The sequence below is a fragment of the Bombina bombina genome, unplaced genomic scaffold (assembly GCF_027579735.1).
Source record: "Bombina bombina isolate aBomBom1 unplaced genomic scaffold, aBomBom1.pri scaffold_463, whole genome shotgun sequence".
Taxonomy (NCBI): domain Eukaryota; kingdom Metazoa; phylum Chordata; class Amphibia; order Anura; family Bombinatoridae; genus Bombina; species Bombina bombina.
Window position 1 is genome coordinate 28679 of NW_026512684.1, and position 26885 is coordinate 55563.

At 38.8% G+C, this 26885-nt stretch overlaps 1 protein-coding gene across 1 annotated transcript in view; it reads left to right on the top strand.

Moving 5' to 3' along the window:
- Positions 1-26885, top strand: part of LOC128644497 (succinate dehydrogenase [ubiquinone] flavoprotein subunit, mitochondrial) — a gene marked incomplete at its 3' end in the record, with an annotated part of 402567 nt that overhangs the window by 18155 nt on the left and 357527 nt on the right. Inside the window, exon 2 of the mRNA XM_053697078.1 lies at positions 18537-18626. Within this exon, the coding sequence (XP_053553053.1) occupies positions 18537-18626 (90 nt within the window). The remainder of the gene's footprint in view (positions 1-18536; positions 18627-26885) is intronic.

Consider the following 26885-nt stretch of genomic DNA (forward strand, 5'->3'; position numbering starts at 1 on the left):
TCACCATATAAAAGTCCATTACACGTTGCCATCTTTGTCAGTTCTCTAATGCCTGCAGGCGTACTAGATATATTTTTATATATATATATATATATATTTGAGAAGACAACCCAGCAGGCATGTCAGTTCCCAGGTTCACCAAGGAGGAGAGCGCTGCACTGGTCCACGCCGTCAAGGACTTTTATCCCCAGCTGTTTGGGAACAAGAGGAGGTTGACAGATGCGCACGTTAAGAAGGCCCTCTGGGAGTCTATCACCAACGCGGTTAGATTGGTGTGTGACGTCCAGAGGACCCAGGATCAGATCATGAGGAGATTCGGAGATATGAGGTTGCGTTTATCGAAAAAAGTAAACCTCATAAGGGACTGGGTACAAGCCCGTAAAAGAGGTGGCAAAAGAGAGGCCCCGCGGAAACTGTACCTACTCCCTTATGAGGTGACTTTATGCGAGCTCCTCAATCTCCGGGTCCCCAAAAGATTTAGATCCTCGCCATCCTCGGCCTCCTCTTCTTCCCTCCCAGCTGCGGGATCTGAAAGTCCTGACGCGGGGGACAGGGCAGATGCTTCTCCGTCCGGTGGCCTGGGAGGAGATGATAGAGAATCTGAACCAGGTAATTCTCCAACTTCATATAATATGTTAATATTTTATTAGACTTTTAGAAAATGTGCATATAGTCAGATACTAAACCTATACAGATCTCACAACATACACTACATATGATGTTTAGATATCTGATTTTAGATTATTGACACATGAAATAGGAATGATGTTTCTTGCGCTCTACAGAATATGCGTCACAGAGCGGAAATGTAATTTCTCATCCACGTTAACATGGGTTTGCGGAAAGTGGCATTGCTTTATACATATTGGTGAAATGACGGATGCGTAATTCCGCTTGGAATCATTGCGCAATGATCGCGAAAATGGCATTTCTCATCCACGTTAACATGGGTTTGCGGAAAGTGGCATTGCTTTATACATATTGGTGAAATGACGGATGCGTAATTCCGCTTGGAATCATTGCGCAATGATCGCGAAAATGGCATTTCTCATCCACGTTAACATGGGTTTGCGGAAAGTGGCATTGCTTTATACATGTTGTTAAAAATTAAATGGGAATTCTTAGATTAGTGAAGAATACAGTATTCTTATTTTCAATATTATAGCTAATAAAAAACCAATAATACAAAACAATTATAACATATGGCCATCAATTGATGATTATGTAATAACAAGCAGATATTCTTAAAGATACAGTAAACAACACAACTGATTGAAAATAAGAGTCCAGGATATATTTTTAATTAATTTAATTGAGGAAACTATTAACTCATGGGACTACCAAAGGATTAATATTTTTCAATTGATTTGTTATTAATGTAAATTTTTTAAACATGGCATGAATAGTATTAATGATATGCAATCATCATTTAATATATTACAGATATGGATGTGGCTGCTGGATCCTCAAGCCAGGGCTTGTCACAGTATGGTATGTCTCTTTTTAATTGACATTTGTCTTAGAAACATGGACTGAACATTACATACTAAATACACATTGTTCAATATTTAGATGTAATGTCTATTTAATAGATGAAAATTAAATAATTATTCGGATATCCTTAAATAACATATTACATTTTAATTGCATGCTCAATACCATTCATGACATCAACATATGGAGTAGATAATTCATTAACAACAACATTGTGGAATCAATTTAATTTTACATTAAAGGGATACTGAGCTACAATTATTAATATTGTCATTCAGATACAGTATGCAATATTAATAAACACAAAAATATAATACTATCATCATATGTGACATATTCTATTGCTAAATGTATTGTAAAATAAAGAAAGTACGTTGATGTGCATCTAAATTTTGGTTGACCAACCTGGGTTTTTATTGATGATTGGTGGATACCTTCAACAAACAATATTTATTGAATCCAATATTCCTTATCTGCCTTTAAGATTAATATCGAGCAACATTCTAATTATAATAGGAGTCAATGTTAAATCATTTTTTACAGTTTGAACATAGAAATCAATTATTTAAATTAATCATGTCAGTGTCCCTTTAAGACAAAATAGATTCATTCATCTTTACATTCTTTTTATTAAAAACTATTGATATATAAATCACATTCTCTGTTGGAGTTACTTTATAGATATCTGCATACTCTAACAGCACCATGATTACATATTTGTAATAATCAATTTTGTTTTGTATTGTGATAAATATGTGTTGTGTCCTAAACAAGATTACTGTACATTGAAAAAATGGGTCGATGTGACACATGTGTTTGTTTAGATTTGTCAACAGATGCTACTCAATATGTGGTTTGTGTGTATTCTTGTAACTTCTTAAGGACATATGACGGAATTATTCCGTCATAAAACAATTGAGCAAAGTGAAAGGCGTGTCCTTAAAGGGTTAAGAACATTGATCATTGGGTATATTTAGATATGCAATAGCAGCATCTGAGATGACTTTGATGTCTAATGTAGTCTGACATTAAACATATGTTCAATACAGATATTTTTACAGAATCCCCTTGATTCAATCAAGCATTTTCTTGTGTAATGACTGCTCTATTCTTCACATTTTAAAGTTGATTCATGTTAAAATTCTAGACAGATGTGATTTAGTGATATCCAAAATGTGTTTAATAATATATATCTATATCATTCATAGAGAGAGTTGGTGTGGTGAGCCCACAGGAATCCAGCAGTGACATAGAGACGCCTTTGCGGTCTCCTGGTAAGTCCATTGACTCATTTATATGTAATTGAAGGTGTATTGCTAATCAATATTATGATCATGATTCTGATGAAGCATAACATTATAAAAATTCAAAATATTTATCTTCTGATTATATATTAATTTATTTTTCATATTGAACGATTAATAATTTCTACTTTATTAGTCTACACATTTGTTATTCATAAGATGTATAACATATGTTTGTTTCCATTAGATTTTTTGACAACAGTCATCAAGTTATACACACATGAGAAATCTTAAATGTTCTATGTACTATGCTTTTATGAATTTAACATTAATACAAACAATACATTAAAATTAATATTCATTGACAATAACAAATCTATTGTCATTTGTATGCTCCATCAAAATGATGTAAATCATAACTTTGTGTGTGTATATCTTTAATGCAACATTGATGTGCGTATTTGAGCAACAGTAACATATGTTATAATATCTGATCTTAACGTGTACACAACATGTTATGTTTTACAGAGATTGCTGTCACATGTGGGACGGAGGAGGAAGAGGCTGCCTTGGAGTCTGATGGTATGTGAAATATATCTATCATGTTTCCAACATGTTTTTTTTTTGGAAATCATTTTATTGAAGACCTTAAAAGTCTACAGCTTTTGCCCTTTAAAAAGGAATATTATTTGTCTGTTCAAATACACTACTGCCCCCTTTCTATATCAGGCAGCATGAAATTCTGCTTGTATATTTATTTTGAAATATTTCTAATTCATGCCATCATTATGTCACATGCATATTCCATGCCAAAAAACAATAATAAGGTTCAAATTGTACAGACAGTCATTGATATTCATCTGAGTGCCTATATACATACCATATCCTCATTTCAGAATTTTTTAAAAATTCAAACACACTTCGAAGTATATTGAAAACATAATCAATTTGAAATGCGTTGATTTGATGTCAGGATGTATGAGATGTTAATATATTTTCTTTACATTTTCAGATGGATCCACCACTTCTGGTCATCTGGTTTCCGCCCCTGCCCAGTCACAGACCCCTCCCCATGCACACACCCATGACCATGGCCACACCCCTGCACAGACCCAGAGCCCTTCCCATGACAAAACTCATGACCATGCCCAGACCACTGCCAGCCCTTCCCATATTTCATATCCTGTCCCTCCCAAAAAACGCCCACACACCCCCCCTTCGCCGCTCTCCCCGTATTCTGGCCCGTACAGCTGCCCAGACCCAAACTCCCCACTCCCCAGCTGTACGGCCTACCCCGGAGCGGCAGCTCACCCCTCCCCAAGCCATTCACATCCCTCCCCAAGCCAATCCCATCCCTCCCCCCTGTCTCAACCTTCATTGTCCTGGGTGTCAGATTGTCCTTCCCAGGCACAGCTGTAAGTATCATTCTAAATACACTTTATAAGATACTTAAAGGTACAGTGAAGTTAAATTGTGAATCAAATCCAGCATGCAATGTTAATCAAATTTATAATTTCATACTCTTATTAATTATTCGTCATTCTCTTGATATATTTTTGTAAAAAAAGTAATTACTATAATTAGTTTAAACAATAAAATAAATCTGGCCATCATTTCTTTATTGTTGGATGAATGTATCCATCAACCAGCATGCACAAACAAAGTTGATAAACAAATATTTGCTTCCATAAAAAGCAACATTCTTGCTTTCAAAATATAGCTTGAGAATTAAAACATATAATGAATATGTGTAATTTATAAAGATTTGTCATGTCATGCTCTATCTGAATGAGTCCATTAAATATTTAGGTTCAGTGTCCCTTTAATTGGATATCACTACATATACCAATCACCACTACTTGGATCCAAAATTTTATGTACAAATGTGGATACATTATCTCTTGTCTAACCCAGTGGGAATGTAATTTCTTCTGGTTGCTATGTTTACACAGCTTGTCCTCAATGCAAAAATGTTTAAGGATAGGTGTGCCTACCACAGTCTAAATTAAATTTTTAAATTTCTGATGTAAGTACAATGTAAATCCTTTAACAAGATTTGATACACTCAAGCTGTATAAGTGGATCATCTAAAACCAATTAATGGGGACAACATGTTTGAGTAACATGTCCCTTTAATGATTTCTGTCTGTCTGAATAACCTAATTCATGTGTAAAGAATAAATGTAAACTAATTAATGTAAATAATTATTTGTCTTTATGATGACAATGTATGTATTAAAATTTTTAGTCTGTTGTGTAATTATCCTTAATCTTTAATTTTATTTTATTTTAGGCTGTGACTCAGCATGGCTCATGCTAGAAGGGATAGCAAGAGTAGAGCAGGCCGTGTTGAGGAACGCAGCTGTCCTGAGAGGGATGAACGACACCATGCAGGCCCAGCTCCGGGTTCAGGACTTGACTCTGCGTGAAATTATGCAATTACGTTCAAGGCCTGAATCTGGAGCTGGACATGCACAGGACAATGAAGAGGATGACCAGTAAGTGGAGGATCTGGATATGCTCCATGGTGGCAGATAAGAATCCTCCGTCCACATGTTGAATTTTTATTGTTAGTGTTGCCATTTGGCCTTTTTTTCGGTTTATTGTTGTGCCTGTTGCACTCTTTTACCTTGTCATATGTCTCCAATGGGGCTATGCTGGCCCTTGGCAACTCTCTTCATGGACTGTGATGCACTGTGTTACCTTGCCATGTGTCTCCAATGGGGCTATGCTGGCCCTTGGCAACTCTCTTCATGGACTGTGATGCACTGTGTTACCTTGTCATGTGTCTCCAATGGGGCTATGCTGGCCCTTGGCAACTCTCTTCATGGACTGTGATGCACTGTGTTACCTTGTCATGTGTCTCCAATGGGACTATGCTGGCCCTTGGCAACTCTCTTCATGGACTGTGATGCACTGTGTTACCTTGTCATGTGTCTCCAATGGGGCTATGCTGGCCCTTGGCAACTCTCTTCATGGACTGTGATGCACTGTGTTACCTTGCCATGTGTCTCCAATGGGGCTATGCTGGCCCTTGGCAACTCTCTTCATGGACTGTGATGCACTGTGTTACCTTGCCATGTGTCTCCAATGGGGCTATGCTGGCCCTTGGCAACTCTCTTCATGGACTGTGATGCACTGTGTTACCTTGCCATGTGTCTCCAATGGGGCTATGCTGGCCCTTGGCAACTCTCTTCATGGACTGTGATGCACTGTGTTACCTTGCCATGTGTCTCCAATGGGGCTATGCTGGCCCTTGGCAACTCTCTTCATGGACTGTGATGCACTGTGTTACCTTGTCATGTGTCTCCAATGGGGCTATGCTGGCCCTTGGCAACTCTCTTCATGGACTGTGATGCACTGTGTTACCTTGTCATGTGTCTCCAATGGGGCTATGCTGGCCCTTGGCAACTCTCTTCATGGACTGTGATGCACTGTGTTACCTTGTCATATGGCTCATAGATTCCTTATTTTTACAAGATTATTTATAAACGTTGTGTATGTTTTCTTACATACTAATAAAATACATTTTATTTCACAAATAATTGTCCTCATTCTTCCTGTTATTTTTTGAAAGCTCTAGTTTATGTTGTTGATCCTTAAAGGGACCTACCAAATATATTTGTTATACTGAAATCATATATGTAAGACAATAGTAAATGACTTTAAGATTAACATCTCCAATGTAATCTTATTATTTGTCTTTATATTATTTTCTCTTAGCTCTATCATTGCCTGATTATGATTAGCAGAGTAATTTCTTTATATATGTATATATAGATTGGTATTTGTGTATATATGTATATTTAAATGTTCAGATCCATGTGTGTATTTAGAAAGTCTGCATGAATTGATGCACCTTTACCAAATGATCTGAGTATTGATAAAATTATATAATCCCTGTAAAGTCTTCATTTTATTGAAATAGTATTGACTATGTGTATGCTCTTTTTAAAAACAAAATAATGTCCCTTTAAGTGATGTTGATCACAATTGTTAATGAATGTTTTTCCATTTGTAAAGCGTTTTTGTCCTTTTTACAAGAACAAAGACATATAATTTTATTAATAAACAATCTTATTGTAATGTTGACAGCACCTGTATTTCATTTTCAAATCTATATTAGTGTAAAGGTGTAACCAAATAAATCTCTGTGTGTAATGCAAATAATTTAGATGATGAATATTAGTTAACTAATATGTTAACAAAATACATCTCCTCCCATATATGGCTATAGGTAGGCTGACAATAATTAAACCTGAATAAATGACACGTTTAATCAATACATGTATAACTATTGTTATTCAACAACAATCCAAACATATCTTAAAACATCAATGGCATATGTATTTCTCATGTGTATCTTTTAAATGTTAAAGATATACACCATAGCTATAGTTCAAGGTACAGTCAAGTCCGAAAAGATGAATCAGGATTTGTTGTCATTCCTAGATAGCAATCTACACACATACTAGTTCCTAAAATATAAATACGTTTCTTAGTGATATGCCAAGCTGTCACTGAGTCCTTGTATTGTCAGCGGTTTTTCAGCGATCTCGGATGCGCCATGTTGCTTAAGACGTCACCTGCCAGGCTGTCCAATGATTCCTTGTATTGACTGACGTTCTTACGTGATCAGGAATATGCCTTTTATTGGATTGCGTTTTGACGCGATCAAGGATGCGCCTTTTATTTTGGGCGTTCTTACGTGATCAATAATGTGCCTTTCATTGGATGGCGTTCTTACGTGATCAAGGAAGCGCGATGTTAAGACGGCACATGTAAAGTTAAAAAAACGTCTGATTGGATTACGTAGTCCCGCAATATTTGTGCACGTTAAAAACGTTTGTGACTGCATCCAATTTTAAAAAGCTTGCGAATATGTATTATTTGCATCATGTTACATTGTTGACCCGTAGCTGATAAAGACCACCACATTCTCTTTTGCTGTATGTCTGGTTGAATCAACGAACTAAAGAAAAATGTTTTCATGCATAGGATATTTCTAGGCAAGTGCAAATCTCTACAGTCCATGTTTAATATGTTTGTCAACAATATGTTCCTTTTTCTTAAAAAATTAATGTTGTGTTTAATGTTGAATATATCTAATTAATAAATAAGCGCTAATGTGTTTGAATAAATTAATCAATATGCATTTATCTTTATCATATGCTAAATATATGATGCCGACTTCTTCTAAATGTAATTTCGTTGTATATTTTATTAAAGGTTCATTAGACACTCACATTATAAATCAAAAGCTTGGATTTTGTCTCTAGTTAGATAGTCCATTGTTTAACCAATACGTTTATTTTTTCTTCTGTTCTAAGAAAATGTAAGTAATTTTCTTACTCCTCGCAAAGCCTCTGAGTTTCATGTGAGTACATTCTCCAGCTTTCTCCAGTTTGTGTAAAGGGTCTTTTCATATGTTAATGATGGTGTATTGTGTTGTTTTACGGTTGTAATGGGGGTTTCGTCTATATTTTCAATATAGCTAACCCTATTTTATTTTCAATTGTTTGAAGCTTTTTAAGATTGATATCAGTATATGTTAATCTTGTTGTTTGTAGTAGTGTCTATTAATACAGTTATGTTAAAAATATAGGATACTGTCCCTTGAATGCAAATGTTGTTTTTTGTATCATGTATGAGATCCACATAGTTTAATCTTCAAATATATTATTGTTAGCATATTTTCTCCCCCCCCCCTCCTAAAAGGACTTTAAACCATATTCATTGTTAAATAAAAATGTCTTTACAATAAAATATTAACACAATAATGTCTCTTAAAGAAAATAGACTTTATTTAACACGTCAATATAAATGTGATTTCAATTTTTTTTAAGTTGACAAAGTACATGTAGATATACCAACAAGTTTAAAATATGTGTTAGCATATGTAATGTTGTTAAAGGGACAGTTTAGAAAATATATAATGTTTGTCATTATTCTAAAAGTCAATTCTGTAATATCAAGGATATCAAATGTTTCTCAACAATTGAACATTTGTCTGGGTTTATTTAAATTTGCTATCTAAACTTATGAGGTTGGTGTGCTCATTTCTTCCATCTTGAAGAGTGCTTGTAATCATTATACAATTTGAGCACTAGAGGGCATTTTGATAGCATTTGTATATGTAAAACCTTGGGCTCATACAGCATATTATTGACCATGTATTGATCATTGATATCTAAAATGTTGTTATGTCAGAACAACAAATAAGTGGTCATTTTTCATAGTCATAGATACAAGGGTAAGCACATAAGTCACACATGTATTTCTCCATGTTTTGTTGTTTCAAACTTTATAATGCGTAATACAGTGTTTTCTTTGTAATCAATAATTTTCTGACTGTCCCTTTAAGCTGTGTTATTGGCATTCAAACAGTAATATGCCATCATGGAAAATTGTTATGGTAATTGAGTTAGCGATTGGGGAAACAGTTTGGACATCACATCACAGAAACCAATCAATATCATGAACAAGGATAGGTATGTGATGATGTGGTTTTCACACACTTATAACCCACACTCTGCAAACAATCTGCCTCCATGGACCCGGCCCCATAGAAGTCGATTATATACAGAGTGTGGTCCACAAGTGTATGAAAACCACATCATCACATACCTATCCATTACACATTAAATTAAAAAAAGCAGTGAAGATGAAAAAAATACTTACTTCCTCTTCCTTCCCCTCTTCCCACGGGGCTGAGGCTCTGGGAGAGGCAACTGCCGACTCCGAAGAGTCCTCCTTGGAGCTGTTGTGGGAGGAGTGGAAGGAAGAGTACTGGGACGACCAAGGTGAGGAGTAGATGGCTGGGGAGGAGAAGATGGATGAGGAGGAGAAGATGGCTGAGGAGGAGGATGAGTAGATGGCTGAGGAGGAGGAGGAGTAGATGGCTGAGTAGGAGGAGTAGATGGCTGAGGAGGATGAGATGGGCCGGCAGGAGGAGATGGCCCAGCAGCAAGAGGCCCAGCAACAAGAGGCACAGCAACAGGAGGTAGACCAGCATGCGCCTCCCGGAAAAATGTGAACATTTGTTGATGAAGATTAAATATTCTTGTTTGGCCTTCTTCTATTCTATTCAGTATGTTTATGATTTCATTTTGGCCTTGAATAATCTGATTTTGGCCATCAAGTATTCTGTGTCGTCCTTCTATATTTTCTATCCGGGAGGTACGCATCTGGTCTATGTACTCCAGTAGAACCCGCACCTCCGCTATCTCCTCTTGTTGTGCATGTTGAACCCGTGCACGGCGGGGTGCCCGTGCACGGCGGAGTGCGGGTCTTTGAGGGACCTCTTGATCATCTCCCGTGCGCTGTTCGTCACGGGGGGCCTCTTCCCTCCGAAGTGGAAATTCCTCACCACCACTCTCATCCCGGGGAGATGCAGGAGGCTGTGCTGCCTCGTCCCCAGACTCTGTATATAAAAAAAAAAAGAAAAAAAAAAAAGTATATATTAGCATATTTGCAAATAAAGGTTTAAATGACTTAGCTTACGATACAATTACAAATGCAGAATCATTAATCCACTTTGAAATCTAACAAACAATCAATACGATTTCATCTTTTTCATAAACCGTGTTTGTGATATCTGGTCAATGTGAATGTTTTTGCGTTTGTTTTCAGTCTGTTTAAATGCACACCTAACCTATAGCCTAGATACTGATGTAACCGCAAAGTAATTGAATGCGTGTAAACAACGTTATAGCATTAATCGGATACTTAACACATGAAACCCAATGTTTTATCTTTCATGATTTAGAAGCATACATTTTGTATCAACTTTCGAATGTACTTTTCTTATCTAATTCGCTTCATTCTCTGGATATTCTTTGCTGAAAAGCATATCTAAATATGCTTATAAGATGCTGATTGTTAGCTGAATATAGCTGCCTCCTGTGATTGTTTCACCGTGTACATGGCTATTTCTTCATTAAAATATATCTCAAGAATGAATCAAATGAGGTAATATAAGTACATTTGAATGTTTTGACAAATTGTATTCGCTACCTCAATCATGAAAGTAAATGTTTGCGTATAGTGTCCCTTGAAATACATTTGTATGTGAAATTATTGTTCAATAAGCTTACCGTCAGATGAGAGTGGCAGGTTCCTGGTATCGATTCCTCCGATACCGACTACTTCCACCTCGGAGATGCTGGGACGCAACATTTCCTCCCATCGGCAGTAGTCCATTTCAATGGCAGGGCCGCCAGGCTTAACTTTTTTTTCAGTTCAAGTTTACAGTCCCGGTACCGATGTTTGATAGAATCCATATCGCGGTTCCGGCCACCCACTGCATTGACTGCATTCCTAATCTCGTTCCAGAGCCTCCTCCTGTCAGTCGGGGTGGTCTTTTGGTGCTGCAGCATCCTATGCCTGGCCATATAGGCCTCTACGAGGGCCTCCTTCTCCTCCATCGAAAACCTCGCCTCCCTGGTCGCCTTGGCCTTCCCCTGTGATGATGCCCTCTGTTTCCCGGACTGTGAAGCCCTACTCTGACCGCCACTGGGCCCAGCCACTTGGTCATCTTGAACCAAGTGGCTGGGTCCACCCACCGCTTCCACCCCCGCTTCCTGCCCCCCTTCCTGCCCTGTTCCTCTCCCCCTCCCTCTACTCCCCCCTCTACCTGTCCCCTGCCTGGCCTCCATCTCTTCCCTAAACTAAACCCCAAATAATCAAACAAAAAGTGAGTGTGATGAAATTAAAGGGGGTCAAAATAAAGAACTAAAAAGACAAAAAAGGTGCTTAAAGTGTGAGAGGGATGTAAAAAACAAAGAGGGTAAGGAGTATTTAAATAAACGAAAAGAATAAGACTAAAAGGAGGATATGTAAACTAAATGTAACTAGGGGATGGGTATGGGATGGGTATGGGGTATGGGATAAGAGTAAATGGGATGAAAGGGAATGGGACTACAAGGAATGGGGTATGGAGTGTAGTATGAGGGGGTAGGGGGTATGGAGTGTATGTAGTGTTATTGATAAGTGTATGTATGTATTGAATGTGTTTGCGTGTAAATGTGTTAAGTGTACAGAAAAATCACTCGCTCGCTAACTCACACTACTTCTAATTCTCACTAACAAACACTCCCACTAACGCTCACTAACTACCACTAACTGACGCTCACACTAACAACTCTCACTAATAACTCCCACTAACTCACTCACGCTCCCACTAACAGACTCTCTCCCACTCCCACTAACTACCACTAACTCACTCACTCTCTCACGCTAACACTACCAACTGACTCTCTCACGCTAACACTAACTCTCAAAAATTCGCAAACTCTCTATTCTTAAACCTCCAATCTCCAAAGACCCAACAGCAACACAGTCAAAGAAGCCATGCTTGTATGGTGCTTATATACCCTGTGTAAATGTTTAATGATGTACCTATTTGCGTTGTAAATAGTGTTCAGGTGTGCTTTATTAGCAATTAATATTATTGCAATGTGTATTAGGTGTGTGAATTTGCGCATGCTCATTTTGAGTTGGTATTTGTGGAATGTGCAGAATGCGATGATGTCATAGTGGTCGTTTTCTCTAACATTGTCCAATAGTATTCATTTTAAATGTGAATTTGCGATGGTGTGTTATTAGTGAAGTGTTGTATATGTATGTTTGTCCTAATATATAGTGATATTGAATACGATCTTTTTTCTAGTGTATGTATATCATTTTTAATCCTTGTTGTTATTTTGCGATTTTCCGCATCTTAAAGTATATGCGTATTCCCCGTATAAAAATTTTATTAAAACATCCCCCGCTTGTGAATGTGTAATGCTTGTGTGATTTGTTGATTGATTGTTGTTGTGACATTTGCGGCGTGTTATTGTTGTGCATGATGTGGTATGCGTCATATGACTGAGCTGTGCGTATTCTCGCGAGATCGAGTGTTAGGTGAAAAAAGATATTTTTTTGCTTTCCCATTGATCTCTATGGGAGACTGTATTACGCGTGTGACATACACGCGTTAGGAGCATCGTTAGATGGTCTTATTTTAACTCTAAATACCGGAGTCAAACAATGCCGTGCGTTAGACATAAAACACGCGTGGCGTTAACAGCCCTTTTACCGCCGAACTCTAAATCTAGGCCCTAATGTTCTCATTTTGTGATGTAAGTAGCAAGTTGTTGTATTTTGATGTTTGAATTTGTCTCACTGAATAATGCTATGTGGCGCCCCTGTTATTTTCCAGATATCGATACTTGCCTGTGATAACGAGCCTGTCGATCTCCATACAGGGAGCTGCCTGACATTCATAGGAGACTATGTTCTGCATATATACAATTGCCATTGTGGTTATTCTTATATTTTTTTTTTTTTTTTTTTTTATCTTTATGACTGATGTTTTTATATAGTTAGACGATATTAGGGTAGAGTGCTCTCTCTTTGTCTCTTTAGTTAGTGTCACTTTGGTATTTGTTATAAACCACATATGTGGTAGTTTGTGCGTGCATAAACAGATGCAAAGGAAAATTTATCAAGCTGCATTTTCAGCTTATGATTGATACGTTGTGGTGCAAGCTTGTGTGAGCAAGCCTGCAACCACAAATTCAAGAAGCAGTTTCTCACTAGTCTTAAGCGATTGGCTGCACAAAAACAGAGAATGGGGTTGCAGTTAAAGTGACAAACACTTTGAGATGGTAATATAGAATAATAAATTGTATATATAAAAAAAACCTCTGCAATATACTTTCATTATTTATTATGTCCCCTTTTCCTGAAAATCCATTCTGAAATTGTAAACTTTTCATTTCCTGCTAGAAATGGAAGTGCAGAACTGTTATATTCCACACAGTCATTGGCTGCACACGCTAGTGACCTGTTTAAAATTGTCCCTAATTGGCCACAACAGAAAAGGTTACCTAGGTTACAACATGGCAGCTCCCATTGTTTTATAGACACTAAGGGGTATATTTACAGGGAGTGCAGAATTATTAGGCAAATGAGTATTTTGACCACATCATCCTCTTTATGCATGTTGTCTTACTCCAAGCTGTATAGGCTCGAAAGCCTACTACCAATTAAGCATATTAGGTGATGTGCATCTCTGTAATGAGAAGGGGTGTGGTCTAATTACACCAACACCCTATATCAGGTGTGCATAATTATTAGGCAACTTCCTTTCCTTTGGCAAAATGGGTCAAAAGAAGACTTGACAGGCTCAGAAAAGTCAAAAATAGTGAGATTTCTTGCAGAGGGATGCAGCACTCTTAAAATTGCAAAGCTTCTGAAGCATGATCATCGAACAATCAAGCGTTTCATTCAAAATAGTCAACAGGGTCGAAAGAAGCGTGTGGAAAAACCAAGGCGCAAAATAACTGCCCATGAACTGAGAAAAGTCAAGCGTGCAGCTGCCAAGATGCCACTTGCCACCAGTTTGGCCATATTTTAGAGCTGCAACATCACTGGAGTGCCCAAAAGCACAAGGTGTGCAATACTCAGAGACATGGCCAAGGTAAGAAAGGCTGAAAGACGACCACCACTGAACAAGACACACAAGCTGAAACGTCAAGACTGGGCCAAGAAATATCTCAAGACTGATTTTTCTAAGGTTTTATGGACTGATGAAATGAGAGTGAGTCTTGATGGGCCAGATGGATGGGCCCGTGGCTGGATTGGTAAAGGGCAGAGAGCTCCAGTCCGACTCAGACGCCAGCAAGGTGGAGGTGGAGTACTGGTTTGGGCTGGTATCATCAAAGATGAGCTTGTAGGGCCTTTTCGGGTTGAGGATGGAGTCAAGCTCAACTCCCAGTCCTACTGCCAGTTTCTGGAAGATACCTTCTTCAAGCAGTGGTACAGGAAGAAGTCTGCATCCTTCAAGAAAAACATGATTTTCATGCAGGACAATGCTCCATCACACGTGTCCAAGTACTCCACAGCGTGGCTGGCAAGAAAGGGTATAAAAGAAGAAAATCTAATGACATGGCCTCCTTGTTCACCTGATCTGAACCCCATTGAGAACCTGTGGTCCATCATCAAATGTGAGATTTACAAGGAGGGAAAACAGTACACTTCTCTGAACAGTGTCTGGGAGGCTGTGGTTGCTGCTGCACGCAATGTTGATGGTGAACAGATCAAAACACTGACAGAATCCATGGATGGCAGGCATTTGAGTGTCCTTGCAAAGAAAGGTGGCTATATTGGTCACTGATTTGTTTTTGTTTTGTTTTTGAATGTCAGAAATGTATATTTGTGAATGTTGAGATGTTATATTGGTTTCACTGGTAAAAATAAATAATTGAAATGGGTATATATTTGTTTTTTGTTAAGTTGCCTAATAATTATGCACAGTAATAGTCACCTGCACACACAGATATCCCCCCTAAAATAGCTATAACTAAAAACAAACTAAAAACTACTTCCAAAACTATTCAGCTTTGATATTAATTAGTTTTTTGGGTTCATTGAGAACATGGTTGTTGTTCAATAATAAAATTAATCCTCAAAAATACAACTTGCCTAATAATTCTGCACTCCCTGTATGTAAGTGCGAGCGGACATGATACACTTGTGCACTGGGTACTGGCAGACAGCTGCCAGTACCTAAGATGGCAGCCAACAAGTAGAGGGGGAGGCTTAGAGAGCTGTTTGGGGGGGATCAGGGAGGTTGTGCCATGATTTCAAAAGCTGTTCGTAAATAATTTCTGTGAAAAACATTTTTTTTTATTTGATTGCATTTGGCGGTGAAATGGTGGCATGAAATATACTAAAATGGGCCTAGATCAATACTTTGGGTTGACTACTAAAAAAAAAAAATATCGTTTTAATAGGTAAATATAAAAAGATGCTCTCTTTCTGTTTAAATGTAATGATGGCACTAATGCTAAAAAATGCTCTTGTCTTTTTGGGATTTTTTTTGTCTGAAATGCCCAGTAGTTAAGGGGTTAATATACAATGGACTAAAGTCATTAAAGGGACATGAAACCCATATTTTTTTTCTTCATAATTCAGATAGACAGCAGGGGTGGGCAAGAGGTAGATCGCGGTCTACCAGTGGACCACAAGTGAATTTTGAGGTGACCGTCTGGAAGATTTCAAAAGTCTGCCTAATAAGAGAAACATTTCTCACACATCTAGATTCTGAGTGAAGAGCCTTGCCACTCTAGATGTATAAGACATATTTCTCTTATGCAGACTTTTGAAATCGGCTATGAGTCTATGACGGTGGTATGTGTACTTACGCATGCGTGACACGGCCATAGCTGAACTCACTGCCCCAGCTTTAGTTACTGTCTGTCCCAAACTCTCTTACTTTTTGTCTCAAGAGCAGTCAGCCCATAGTACAGACTCTTTATGCGCGAGGCTGAGATGCTGCTCGGTTTCTCTGGGTTTGGCAGTTCCAGGTCCTGCTCTGTCGGATATTCTGCTGCTACTTTCTAGTTCTGTCCACCGTTACTTGTCACCAGGCTCCCCTGGGTGAATGGTCTGGTGTTGTTTTTTTCCCCAGGGTCTGTTACTCCCCTCAGGTTCTTTTACTTACTCTGTACCAGGCTTTGATGCTGCTCTCTGATACTTTCTCTGACACACTAATATCAGCTATACTTTGTGCTAGTTTCTGCAGCTTTCTGTCCCCAGAATGTGCTATACCATTCTCTGTTTGCTGTGTAAGGCGGTACAGAGCCTGCAGGTCCTGCCGCTGTCCAAACTACTTATAGTAGTCTTCAGCTAGTAGCAGACGGATGGAGAGCAGCCAACAGGACCTGCCCCCTAATCAACCTGACATGGCGTCCAGCCAATAAAATTACTTTGTAGAATGAGTCTGTCTATGATTGGCTGAGAATAGTTCATTGTCATTGTTGTACCAGAGCTGTGAGGTTCCCATGTGTTCCAGGCTTGACAACTCTGCTAGCCCTAGACTCGAGCCGTCTTGATTGTGGCACTACTTATTCATACGCAAGCGCAGTACACAGCTAAGGTTTCTTGATGGTCCCAGCGTGACGTAAAGAGAGAGCTCTCGCATTAAGTAAAAAGCGTGGCTGTATTTATTATTAAAGAGCAAGGCTGATTTTTAAAGCTGTATTATTTGTGGCAAAAATACAATTTTCAGCCAGCAGGTCCTATTTGAGGCCAAAATACAATTTGCAGCCAGCAGGTCCTATTTGTGGCAAAAATAACATTTTCAGCCAGCAACTGGTGTTTTTTTGTTTTTTTTTAGTTAGGTGACCACGTCACTTGGAATAAAATTAGAGGTAGCCCTTACCTTACAAAAGTCTGCCCACCCCTGAGATAAAGCTTGTGATTTTAAACAACTTTTATTAATTTACTTTTATCTAATTTGTTTTGTTCTGTTGGTATCCTTTTTTTAAAAGGATACCTTGGTAGGCTCAGGAGCTGCTGATTGGAGTTGCACATATATGCCTTGTGTTACTCACGCAAGTGTTCAGCTAGCTCTCAGTAGTGCTCCTTCAACAAAGGATACCAAAGGAATGAAGCAAATTATATAATACAAGTAAACTGGAAAGTTGTTTAAAATTGTATGCCATATCTGAATCACGAAAGGAAAAAAAACAGGGTTTCATGTCACTTTAAGTTTACTTTTGAAAGTACAGTATTTCGTGGTATGATGTGGTGACAATAAAGCTTTCAGAGATTGTGAAATCATGGTATTTTATTTAAACAAAAAAAAAACTACATTATTTTTTTATCTAGTTGATCTGGGGCATAATGAGTTTACAGTATATGTGTATATGACGTGTCATTTATATGCATTATACTGTAAATGTTTTAATTAAAGTAAATTTATTGTTAAAGAAATGTGTTTTTTATTTTGGCGTGCTTTGGTTTAGAAACAAGATTAACTGTATGGTATATTAATATCTCCTTTAAAAAATGGATGCAGCTTTTCATGGTCATAATAGTGCTTTTTGAAACATTTCTCACGCTGTAAAAAATGTTTTGTAAAAAGGAGCAATTCCTACTATTAACTATTGAGCTGCTTCTTTACACAAAACTGTGTTTCACTTGACCAACTACATTTATGCAATGTTTCTCTACAAACCGTCAGTGTCAGTGGCTTTAATGGTATAGCTTGTGATTGCCTTTACCATTTAGTAGGATTGCTAGCTCTCCAGCAAAAAAATCCTGGACTACTAGCAAGTGACTGGGAAAGGGCAATAGGTGTCGTCACACAATTTCCCCTCCACCAAACTCCACTTTAGGCTACTTCCTAGACACAACTATATTTATTATTCACAACAAGGCAATTATTTTATCCTCTGCTGCCAGTATGAAACAAAGTTGAGGTTTTATCTTCTTGGTTACTAGAAATACACAAAAAGCAGTGATTTTTCCTAGCCTTTAAAAGACAGTAACACTCACAAACCAGTGATTAATCCCTTCTAGTAACACACAGTAGTTATTTTATTCCACCATTGCTGTGATGAACATACAAAGCAGATATTTTACCCCCTTGGTTCATTCACAAGGGAATTATTTTTAGCCTCCTTGGCTGCCAGTAACACATAGAACAGTGATTTAACTATTACACAGAGATGAGTAATGCAGCTTCTTTTGTGCCGGTAACAGTGCATTGTTATGATCCCATGTGTACCAATAGGAGCAGTGGTGTAACTACGGATGGGCGAATGTGCCTAAATCAAAATTCAAATGTTAGAACAAACATTCCTTTGTATATTCGTTTTACACAGTCGAATATCGATAAAAACGAAATTTGTTTAAAATTGGAAAATCGAATGTTGCTTTAAATTTCAAATGTTCATAATATTTCATATATATTCAATATTTTTCTCTCTTTCTCTCTCCCCTCTTTCTCTTTGTCTCTCGCAGAAATGGCCTGCTGCATCTCCTGCAGCAACACGGGCCTTCCACTTCACTGTTTATGGAAGAAAGGACTCATCTGCTAAAGTTACTAATTCTGTAAGTTTGTGTTAGCATTTTTACCAGGCCAGTACTTTCCAAACAATTGTTTTGACAATTAAAATATTGAACCCTGTTGTACTAAATTGTTTAAATTACTTGTTTAACCCCTTCACGACCGTGCAACACAAGTTTTTAACATGGGAACAAAGTTCTGATGTAAATACTTGCTGCAAAAATGTAAATGCGATCACATGATTTTAAGGCCCTGATGAGATCATGGGGGACTTCCTACGTCACTAGGCATGCCTCAGTCCGATCTTGAGTTTGTTAAAAGGGGGAGGCTGCAGGATGCCTTAAAGGTAGGATGTTTCATGCTGTCCTTTGGCGTTTAAAGCCCAGCGCTGTTAGGATGATATGGAATGTCCTAATGGCGTGAAGGAGTTAAAGATGGATGGTTAGAGAAAACAGTAATGGTTCTTGTTTTGTGTTATAAAAATGGTAAGGTTATGGCTTTTGCAAAAATAAATAAAAAATGCAAATAGGGTAAATCTTTTAAAAAGTCTGATACATTAAAGGGGCTTAAAGGTACAAAAAGAAAATGTCTCACTGTACTAGAGAATTTTATTATTGCACTATTGTTTGCATATAATTATATTTAACACATGCAAAGGGGTTAAACACAAACACCTAGATTACGAGTTTTGCATTTGTGTTTTAACGCTGAAAATAATGGACATTTCAGTGTTAAAACAGCAATGCAGCCATTACTAGTCTTGTCGGTATAGCTGTACCGCAAGCCTTTTAGCCTGTTATGCAACGTCAGTCCCGCACTCAAGAAATTGAGTTTTGGCATGGGATTTCAATAGCGCTGCCATTATAAGTTTTGCGGTGAGGCTAAAAAGCTTGCATTACACCCTATACCGTTCCGCAATCTAAAAGCAGTAGTTATGAGTTTTACACAACAAAACTGTTACACAAAACTTATAACTAAACTGTTACAAAGTACATTAACACCCATAAACTACATATTAACCCCTAAAGCGAGGCCCTCCCGCATTGCAAACACTATTTTAAAGTTATTAACCCCTAATCTGCCGCTCCCGACATCGCCATCACTAATAAAAATTTATAAACTCCTATTCCGCCGCTCCCCAACATCATCGCCACTATACTAAAGTTATTAAACCCTATTCCCCCGCACCCCAACATCGCCCACACTATAATAAAGGTATTAACCCCTATTCCACCGCTCCCCGACATCGCCGCCACTAAATAAAGTTATTAACCCCTAAACCTCTAGCCTCCCACATCACTACCACTTAATAAACCTATTAACCCCTAAACCGCCAAAAACTAAATTAAACTATTAACCTCTAAACCTAACAACCACCTAATTTTAAATTAAAATTACAAGATCCCTATCTTAAAATAAATAAAATCTTACCTGGGAAATTTAAAAAAAATAATTTTAAACTATTAATTAAACTAACATTACTATTATACTAAAATTAAAATAATTAAATTACACATTAAAAAACCTAACCCTACTAAAAAAATATAAAGACCCCGCAACAGTAAAATCCACCACCCAACCAACCCCCGCAAAATAAAAAAAACTAACTCTAAAAAAAACGTAAGCTACCCATTGCCCTGAAAAGGGCATTTGTATGGGCATTGCCCTTAAAAAGGCATTCATCTCTTTTTCATTGCCCTTAAAAGGGCATTTAGCTCTTTTAAGAATGCCCAAAACCCTAATCTAAAAAAAAAAAACCCACCCGAAAAAACACTAACCCCCGACGATACACTTACAGTTTTTGAAGTGCGGACATCCATCCTCATCCAGGCACCAAAGTCTTCATCCAGGCAGTGAGGTCTTCATCCATCCAGGCGGCGTCTTCTATCTTCATCCAGGCGGCTATTTTGATAGGGCTATTAGATTAGGTGTAATTTCTTTTTATTTTGGATAATTTCGTTTGTTCGTAATTTAGTATTTTTTTTATTTTTTGTAATTTAGTATTTTTTTATTTTCGTAGATTAAATTTTTTAAGTAGTGTTAGGTTTTTAATGAGTAATTTAATTTATTTAATTGATAGTTATTTCTTCTGTTAAGTGTGATCAGTCCACGGGTCATCATTACTTGTGGGATATTAACTGCTCCCCTACAGGAAGTGCAAGAGGATTCACCCAGCAGAGTTGCTATATAGCTCCTCCCCTCTACGTCACCCCCAGTCATTCTCTTGCACCCAACGACTAGATAGGATGTGTGAGAGGACTATGGTGATATATTTAGTTTTTATATCTTCAATCAAAAGTTTGTTATTTTATAATAGCACCGGAGTGTGTTATTCCTTCTCTGGTAGAATTTGAAGAAGAATCTACCTGAGTTTTTCTATGATTTTAGCCGGAGTAGTTAAGATCATATTGCTGTTTCTCGGCCATCTGAGGAGAGGTAAACTTCAGATCAGGGGACAGCAGGCAGATTAATCTGCAAAGAGGTATGTAGCAGTTTATTATTTTCTGACATGGAATTGATGAGAAAATCCTGCCATACCCTTATAATGTAAACTCAGCCTTGAATGCAGTAGATGTAGCTGATATCAGGCTGTCATGTATGTATATTTTACACTTCAGTTTTCTGGGAAATGGTACTTCTCTGGCTTTTAAACTGTATACATAGACTTAACCTATTTTGCAGGGACTTGCAATAGGTTTTAAATGACAATTAATTATTGAGGTAAAACGTTTTTTTGCTGGCATGTAAAAACGTTTTTTTCTCTGAGGTACTGGGTGAAAAAATGTTTTGGGCACTTTTTTTCCACTTGGCAATAGTTTTGATTTAAATTAGAGCAGTTCACTGATCCCTCTCACTGTTATGTGTGTGGGGGAGGGGCCATTTTGGTGCTTTCACTATGCATCAGAAAAACTCAGTCAGAGGTTCATTTTCTTCCTGCATGATCCGGTTCATCTCTACAGAGTTCAGGGATCTCAAGAGTCTTTTTTGAGGGAAGTAATCATTTACAGCAGAGCTGTGCTGAGGGTATTGACTGTGATATAAAAAACGTTTATTTGTGTATTTTTTTCTGCTGCCTGGGTTAGTTATCATTTGCTGAGGGGAACAATCCTTTGCTAAAACTGTATATTCTGACAAAGATTGATGCTATAACTTAATTATTTTATCTGTTATAATTTTTTCTGTGCTTCTTAAAGGCACAGTTCATTTTCATATTATTTGTAAATTACTTTGAAAAGTATTTCCAAGTTGCTGTTTATTTGCTAGTGTGTTAAACATGTCTGATTCAGAGGAATATCTCTGTGCTATATGTGTTAATGCCAAAGTGGAGCCCAATAGAAATTTATGTACTAAATGTATTGATGCTACTTTAAAAAATAGTCAATCTGTACAAATTGAACAAATTTCACCAAACAACGAGGGGAGAGTTATGCCGACTAACTCGCCTCACGTGTCAGTACCTGCATCTCCCGCTCAGGAGGTGCGTGATATTGTAGCGCCGAGTGCATCTGGGCGGCCATTACAAATCACATTACAAGATATGGCTACTGTTATGACTGAAGTTTTGGCTAAACTACCAGAACTAAGAGGTAAACGTGATCACTCTGGGATGAGAACAGAGTGCGCTGATAATGCAAGGGCCATGTCTGATACTGCGTCACAGTTTGCAGAACGTGAAGACGGAGAGCTTCATTCTGTGGGTGACGGTTCTGATCCAAATAAACTGGACTCAGACATTTCAAATTTTAAATTTAAGCTTGAGAACCTCCGTGTGTTACTAGGGGAGGTATTAGCGGCTCTGAATGATTGTAACACAGTTGCAATTCCAGAAAAAATGTGTAGGTTGGATAAATATTTTGCGGTACCGACGAGTACTGACGTTTTTCCTATACCTAAGAGACTTACTGACATTGTTACTAAGGAGTGGGATAGACCCGGTGTGCCTTTCTCACCCCCTCCTATATTCAGAAAAATGTTTCCAATAGACGCCGCCACACGGGACTTATGGCAAATGGTCCCTAAGGTGGAGGGAGCAGTTTCTACTTTAGCTAAGCGTACCACTATCCCAGTGGAGGATAGCTGTGCTTTTTCAGATCCAATGGATAAAAAATTAGAGGGTTACCTTAAGAAAATGTTTGTTCAACAAGGGTTTATATTGCAACCTCTTGCATGTATTGCGCCTGTCACGGCTGCAGCAGCATTTTGGTTTGAGTCTCTGGAAGAGACACTTCAATCATCCACACTAGATGACATCACACACAAACTTAAATTCCTTAAGTTAGCTAATTCATTTATTTCAGATGCCGTAGTACATTTAACTAAACTTGCGGCTAAAAATTCAGGATTCGCCATTCAGGCACGCAGAGCTCTGTGGCTAAAATCCTGGTCAGCTGATGTTACGTCTAAATCTAAATTGCTTAATATTCCTTTCAAAGGGCAGACCTTATTCGGGCCCGGCTTGAAAGAGATTATTGATGACATTACAGGAGGTAAAGGTCATGCCCTGCCTCAGGACAAGGCCAAAGCCAAGGCTAGACAGTCCAATTTTCGTTCCTTTCATAATTTCAAAGCAGGAGCAGCATCAACTTCCTCTGCACCAAAACAGGAAGGAGCTGTTGCTCGCTACAGACAAGGCTGGAAACCTAACCAGTCCTGGAACAGGGGAAAACAGGCCAGAAAACCTGCTGCTGCCCCTAAGACAGCATGAATTGAGGGCCCCCGATCCGGGACCGGATCTAGTGGGGGGCAGACTTTCCCTCTTCGCCCAGGCTTGGGCAAGAGATGTTCAGGATCCCTGGGCGTTAGAGATCATATCTCAGGGATACCTTCTGGACTTCAAATCCTCTCCCCCAAGAGGGAGATTTCATCTGTCAAGGTTGTCAACAAACCTAACAAAGAAGGAAGCGTTTCTACGCTGCGTACAAGATCTTTTATTAATGGGAGTGATCCATCCAGTTCCGCGGTTGGAACAAGGACAAGGGTTTTACTCAAATCTGTTTGTAGTTCCCAAAAAGAGGGAACCTTCAGGCCAATCTTGGATTTAAAGATCCTAAACAAATTCCTAAGAGTTCCATCGTTCAAGATGGAAACTATTCGAACAATTTTGCCCATGATCCAAGAGGGTCAGTACTTGACCACAGTGGATTTAAAGGATGCTTACCTTCACATACCGATTCACAGAAGTCATTACCGGTATCTAAGGTTTGCCTTTTTAGACAGGCATTACCAGTTTGTAGCTCTTCCATTCGGACTGGCTACGGCTCCAAGAATCTTCACAAAGGTTCTTGGCACTCTTCTGGCGGTACTAAGACCGCGAGGAATTTCAGTAGCTCCGTACTTAGACGACATACTGATACAAGCTTCAAGCTTTCAAACTGCCAAATCTCATACAGAGATAGTACTGGCATTTCTAAGGTCGCATGGATGGAAAGTGAACGAAGAGAAAAGTTCTCTCTTTCCACTCACAAGAGTTCCCTTCCTGGGGACTCTGATAGATTCTGTAGAAATGAAGATTTACCTGACAGAGGACAGGTTAACAAAACTTCAAAATGCATGCCGTGTCCTTCATTCTATTCAAGAGACCAGAAATTCTCTTCTATGGTGGCTTTATCGGCCACATCTGTCCAGGGGAATGCCATTCAGCAGGCCAGACTGGTCAATTGTAACAACAGACGCCAGCCTACTAGGTTGGGGCGCTGTCTGGAATTCTCTGAAGGCTCAGGGACTATGGAATCAGGAGGAAAGTCTTCTTCCAATAAACATTCTGGAATTGAGAGCAGTCCTCAATGCTCTTCTGGCTTGGCCCCAGTTAGCAACTCGGGGGTTCATCAGGTTCCAGTCGGACAACATCACGACTGTAGCTTATATCAACCATCAGGGAGGGACAAGAAGCTCCCTAGCAATGATGGAAGTATCGAAGATAATTCGCTGGGCAGAGTCTCACTCTTGCCACCTGTCTGCAATCCACATCCCGGGAGTGGAGAACTGGGAGGCGGATTTCTTAAGTCGTCAGACTTTTCATCCGGGGGAGTGGGAACTTCATCCAGAGGTCTTTGCCCAAATACTTCCACGTTGGGGCAAACCAGAGATAGATCTCATGGCGTCTCGACAGAACGCCAAGCTTCCGCGCTACGGGTCCAGATCCAGGGATCCGGGAGCGGTCCTGATAGATGCCTTGACAGCACCATGGACCTTCAGGATGGCTTATGTGTTTCCACCTTTCCCGATGCTTCCTCGATTGATTGCCAGAATCAAACAGGAGAAAGCATCAGTGATTCTAATAGCGCCTGCATGGCCACGCAGGACTTGGTATACAGATCTGGTGGACATGTCATTCTGTCCACCTTGGTCGTTATCTCTGAAACAGGACCTTCTGATTCAGGGTCCTTTCAAACATCAAAATCTAACTTCTCTGAAGCTGACTGCTTGGAAATTGAACGCTTGATCTTATCAAAGCGTGGTTTTTCTGAGTCAGTTATTGATACCTTAATACAGGCTAGGAAGCCTGTCACCAGAAAGATTTACCATAAAATATGGCGTAAATACCTATATTGGTGCGAATCCAAAGGTTACTCTTGGAGTAAGGTTAGGATTCCTAGGATATTGTCTTTTCTACAAGAAGGTTTAGAAAAGGGGTTATCCGCTAGTTCCTTAAAGGGACAGATCTCAGCTCTGTCCATTCTGTTACACAAGCGTCTGTCAGAAGTTCCAGACGTTCAGGCTTTTTGTCAGGCTTTGGCCAGGATTAAACCTGTGTTTAAAGCTGTGGCTCCACCATGGAGTTTAAACCTTGTTCTTAACGTTTTACAGGGTGTTCCGTTTGAACCCCTTCATTCCATTGATATAAAGTTTGTTATCTTGGAAAGTTCTATTTTTAATGGCTATTTCCTCGGCTCGAAGAGTCTCTGAGTTATCAGCCTTACATTGTGATTCTCCTTATTTGATTTTTCACTCGGATAAGGTAGTTCTGCGTACTAAGCCTGGGTTCTTACCTAAGGTAGTCACTAACAGGAATATCAATCAGGAGATTGTTGTTCCATCCTTGTGCCCAAATCCTTCTTCGAGGAAGGAACGTCTTTTGCACAATCTGGATGTAGTTCGTGCCCTTAAATTTTATTTACAGGCAACTAAAGATTTTCGACAAACGTCTTCCCTGTTTGTCGTTTACTCTGGTCAGAGGAGAGGTCAAAAAGCTTCTGCTACCTCTCTCTCTTTTTGGCTTCGTAGCATAATTCGTTTAGCTTATGAGACTGCTGGACAGCAGCCTCCTGAAAGAATTACAGCTCATTCCACTAGAGCTGTGGCTTCCACTTGGGCCTTTAAGAATGAGGCCTCTGTTGAACAGATTTGCAAGGCTGCAACTTGGTCTTCGCTTCATACTTTTTCCAAATTTTACAAATTTGACACTTTTGCTTCCTCGGAGGCTATTTTTGGGAGAAAGGTTCTTCAGGCAGTGGTTCCTTCTGTATAAAGAGCCTGCCTATCCCTCCCGTCATCCGTGTACTTTTGCTTTGGTATTGGTATCCCACAAGTAATGATGACCCGTGGACTGATCACACTTAACAGAAGAAAACATAATTTATGCTTACCTGATAAATTCCTTTCTTCTGTAGTGTGATCAGTCCACGGCCCGCCCTGTTTTTTAAGGCAGGTAAATATTTTTTAAATTATACTCCAGTCACCACTACACCCTTGGCTTCTCCTTTCTCGTTGGTCCTTGGTCGAATGACTGGAGGTGACGTAGAGGGGAGGAGCTATATAGCAACTCTGCTGGGTGAATCCTCTTGCACTTCCTGTAGGGGAGCAGTTAATATCCCACAAGTAATGATGACCCGTGGACTGATCACACTACAGAAGAAAGGAATTTATCAGGTAAGCATAAATTATGTTTTTATTTTAGTATAATAGTAATGTTAGTTTAATTTATAGTTTAAACTTAGGTTTTTTTTAATTTCCCATGTAAGTTTTTATTTATATTAAGATAGGGATCTTGTAAATTTAATTTAAAGTTAGCGGGTTGTTAGGTTTAGGGGTTAATAGTTTAATTTTAGTTTTTTGCAAAGTGGGGGCTGGCGGTTTAGGGGTTAATAGGTTTATTTAGTGGCAGTGATGTGGGAGGCCAGAGGTTTAGGGGTTAATAATTTTATTTAGTGGCGGCGATGTCGAGGAGCGGCGGAATAGGGGTTAATATCTTTATTATAGTGTGGGCGATGTTGGGGTGCATGGGAATAGGGGTTAATACTTAATAGTGGCGCGATATACTTATATAGTCGATGTTGGGGGCGATGTCAGGGGGAATAGGGGTT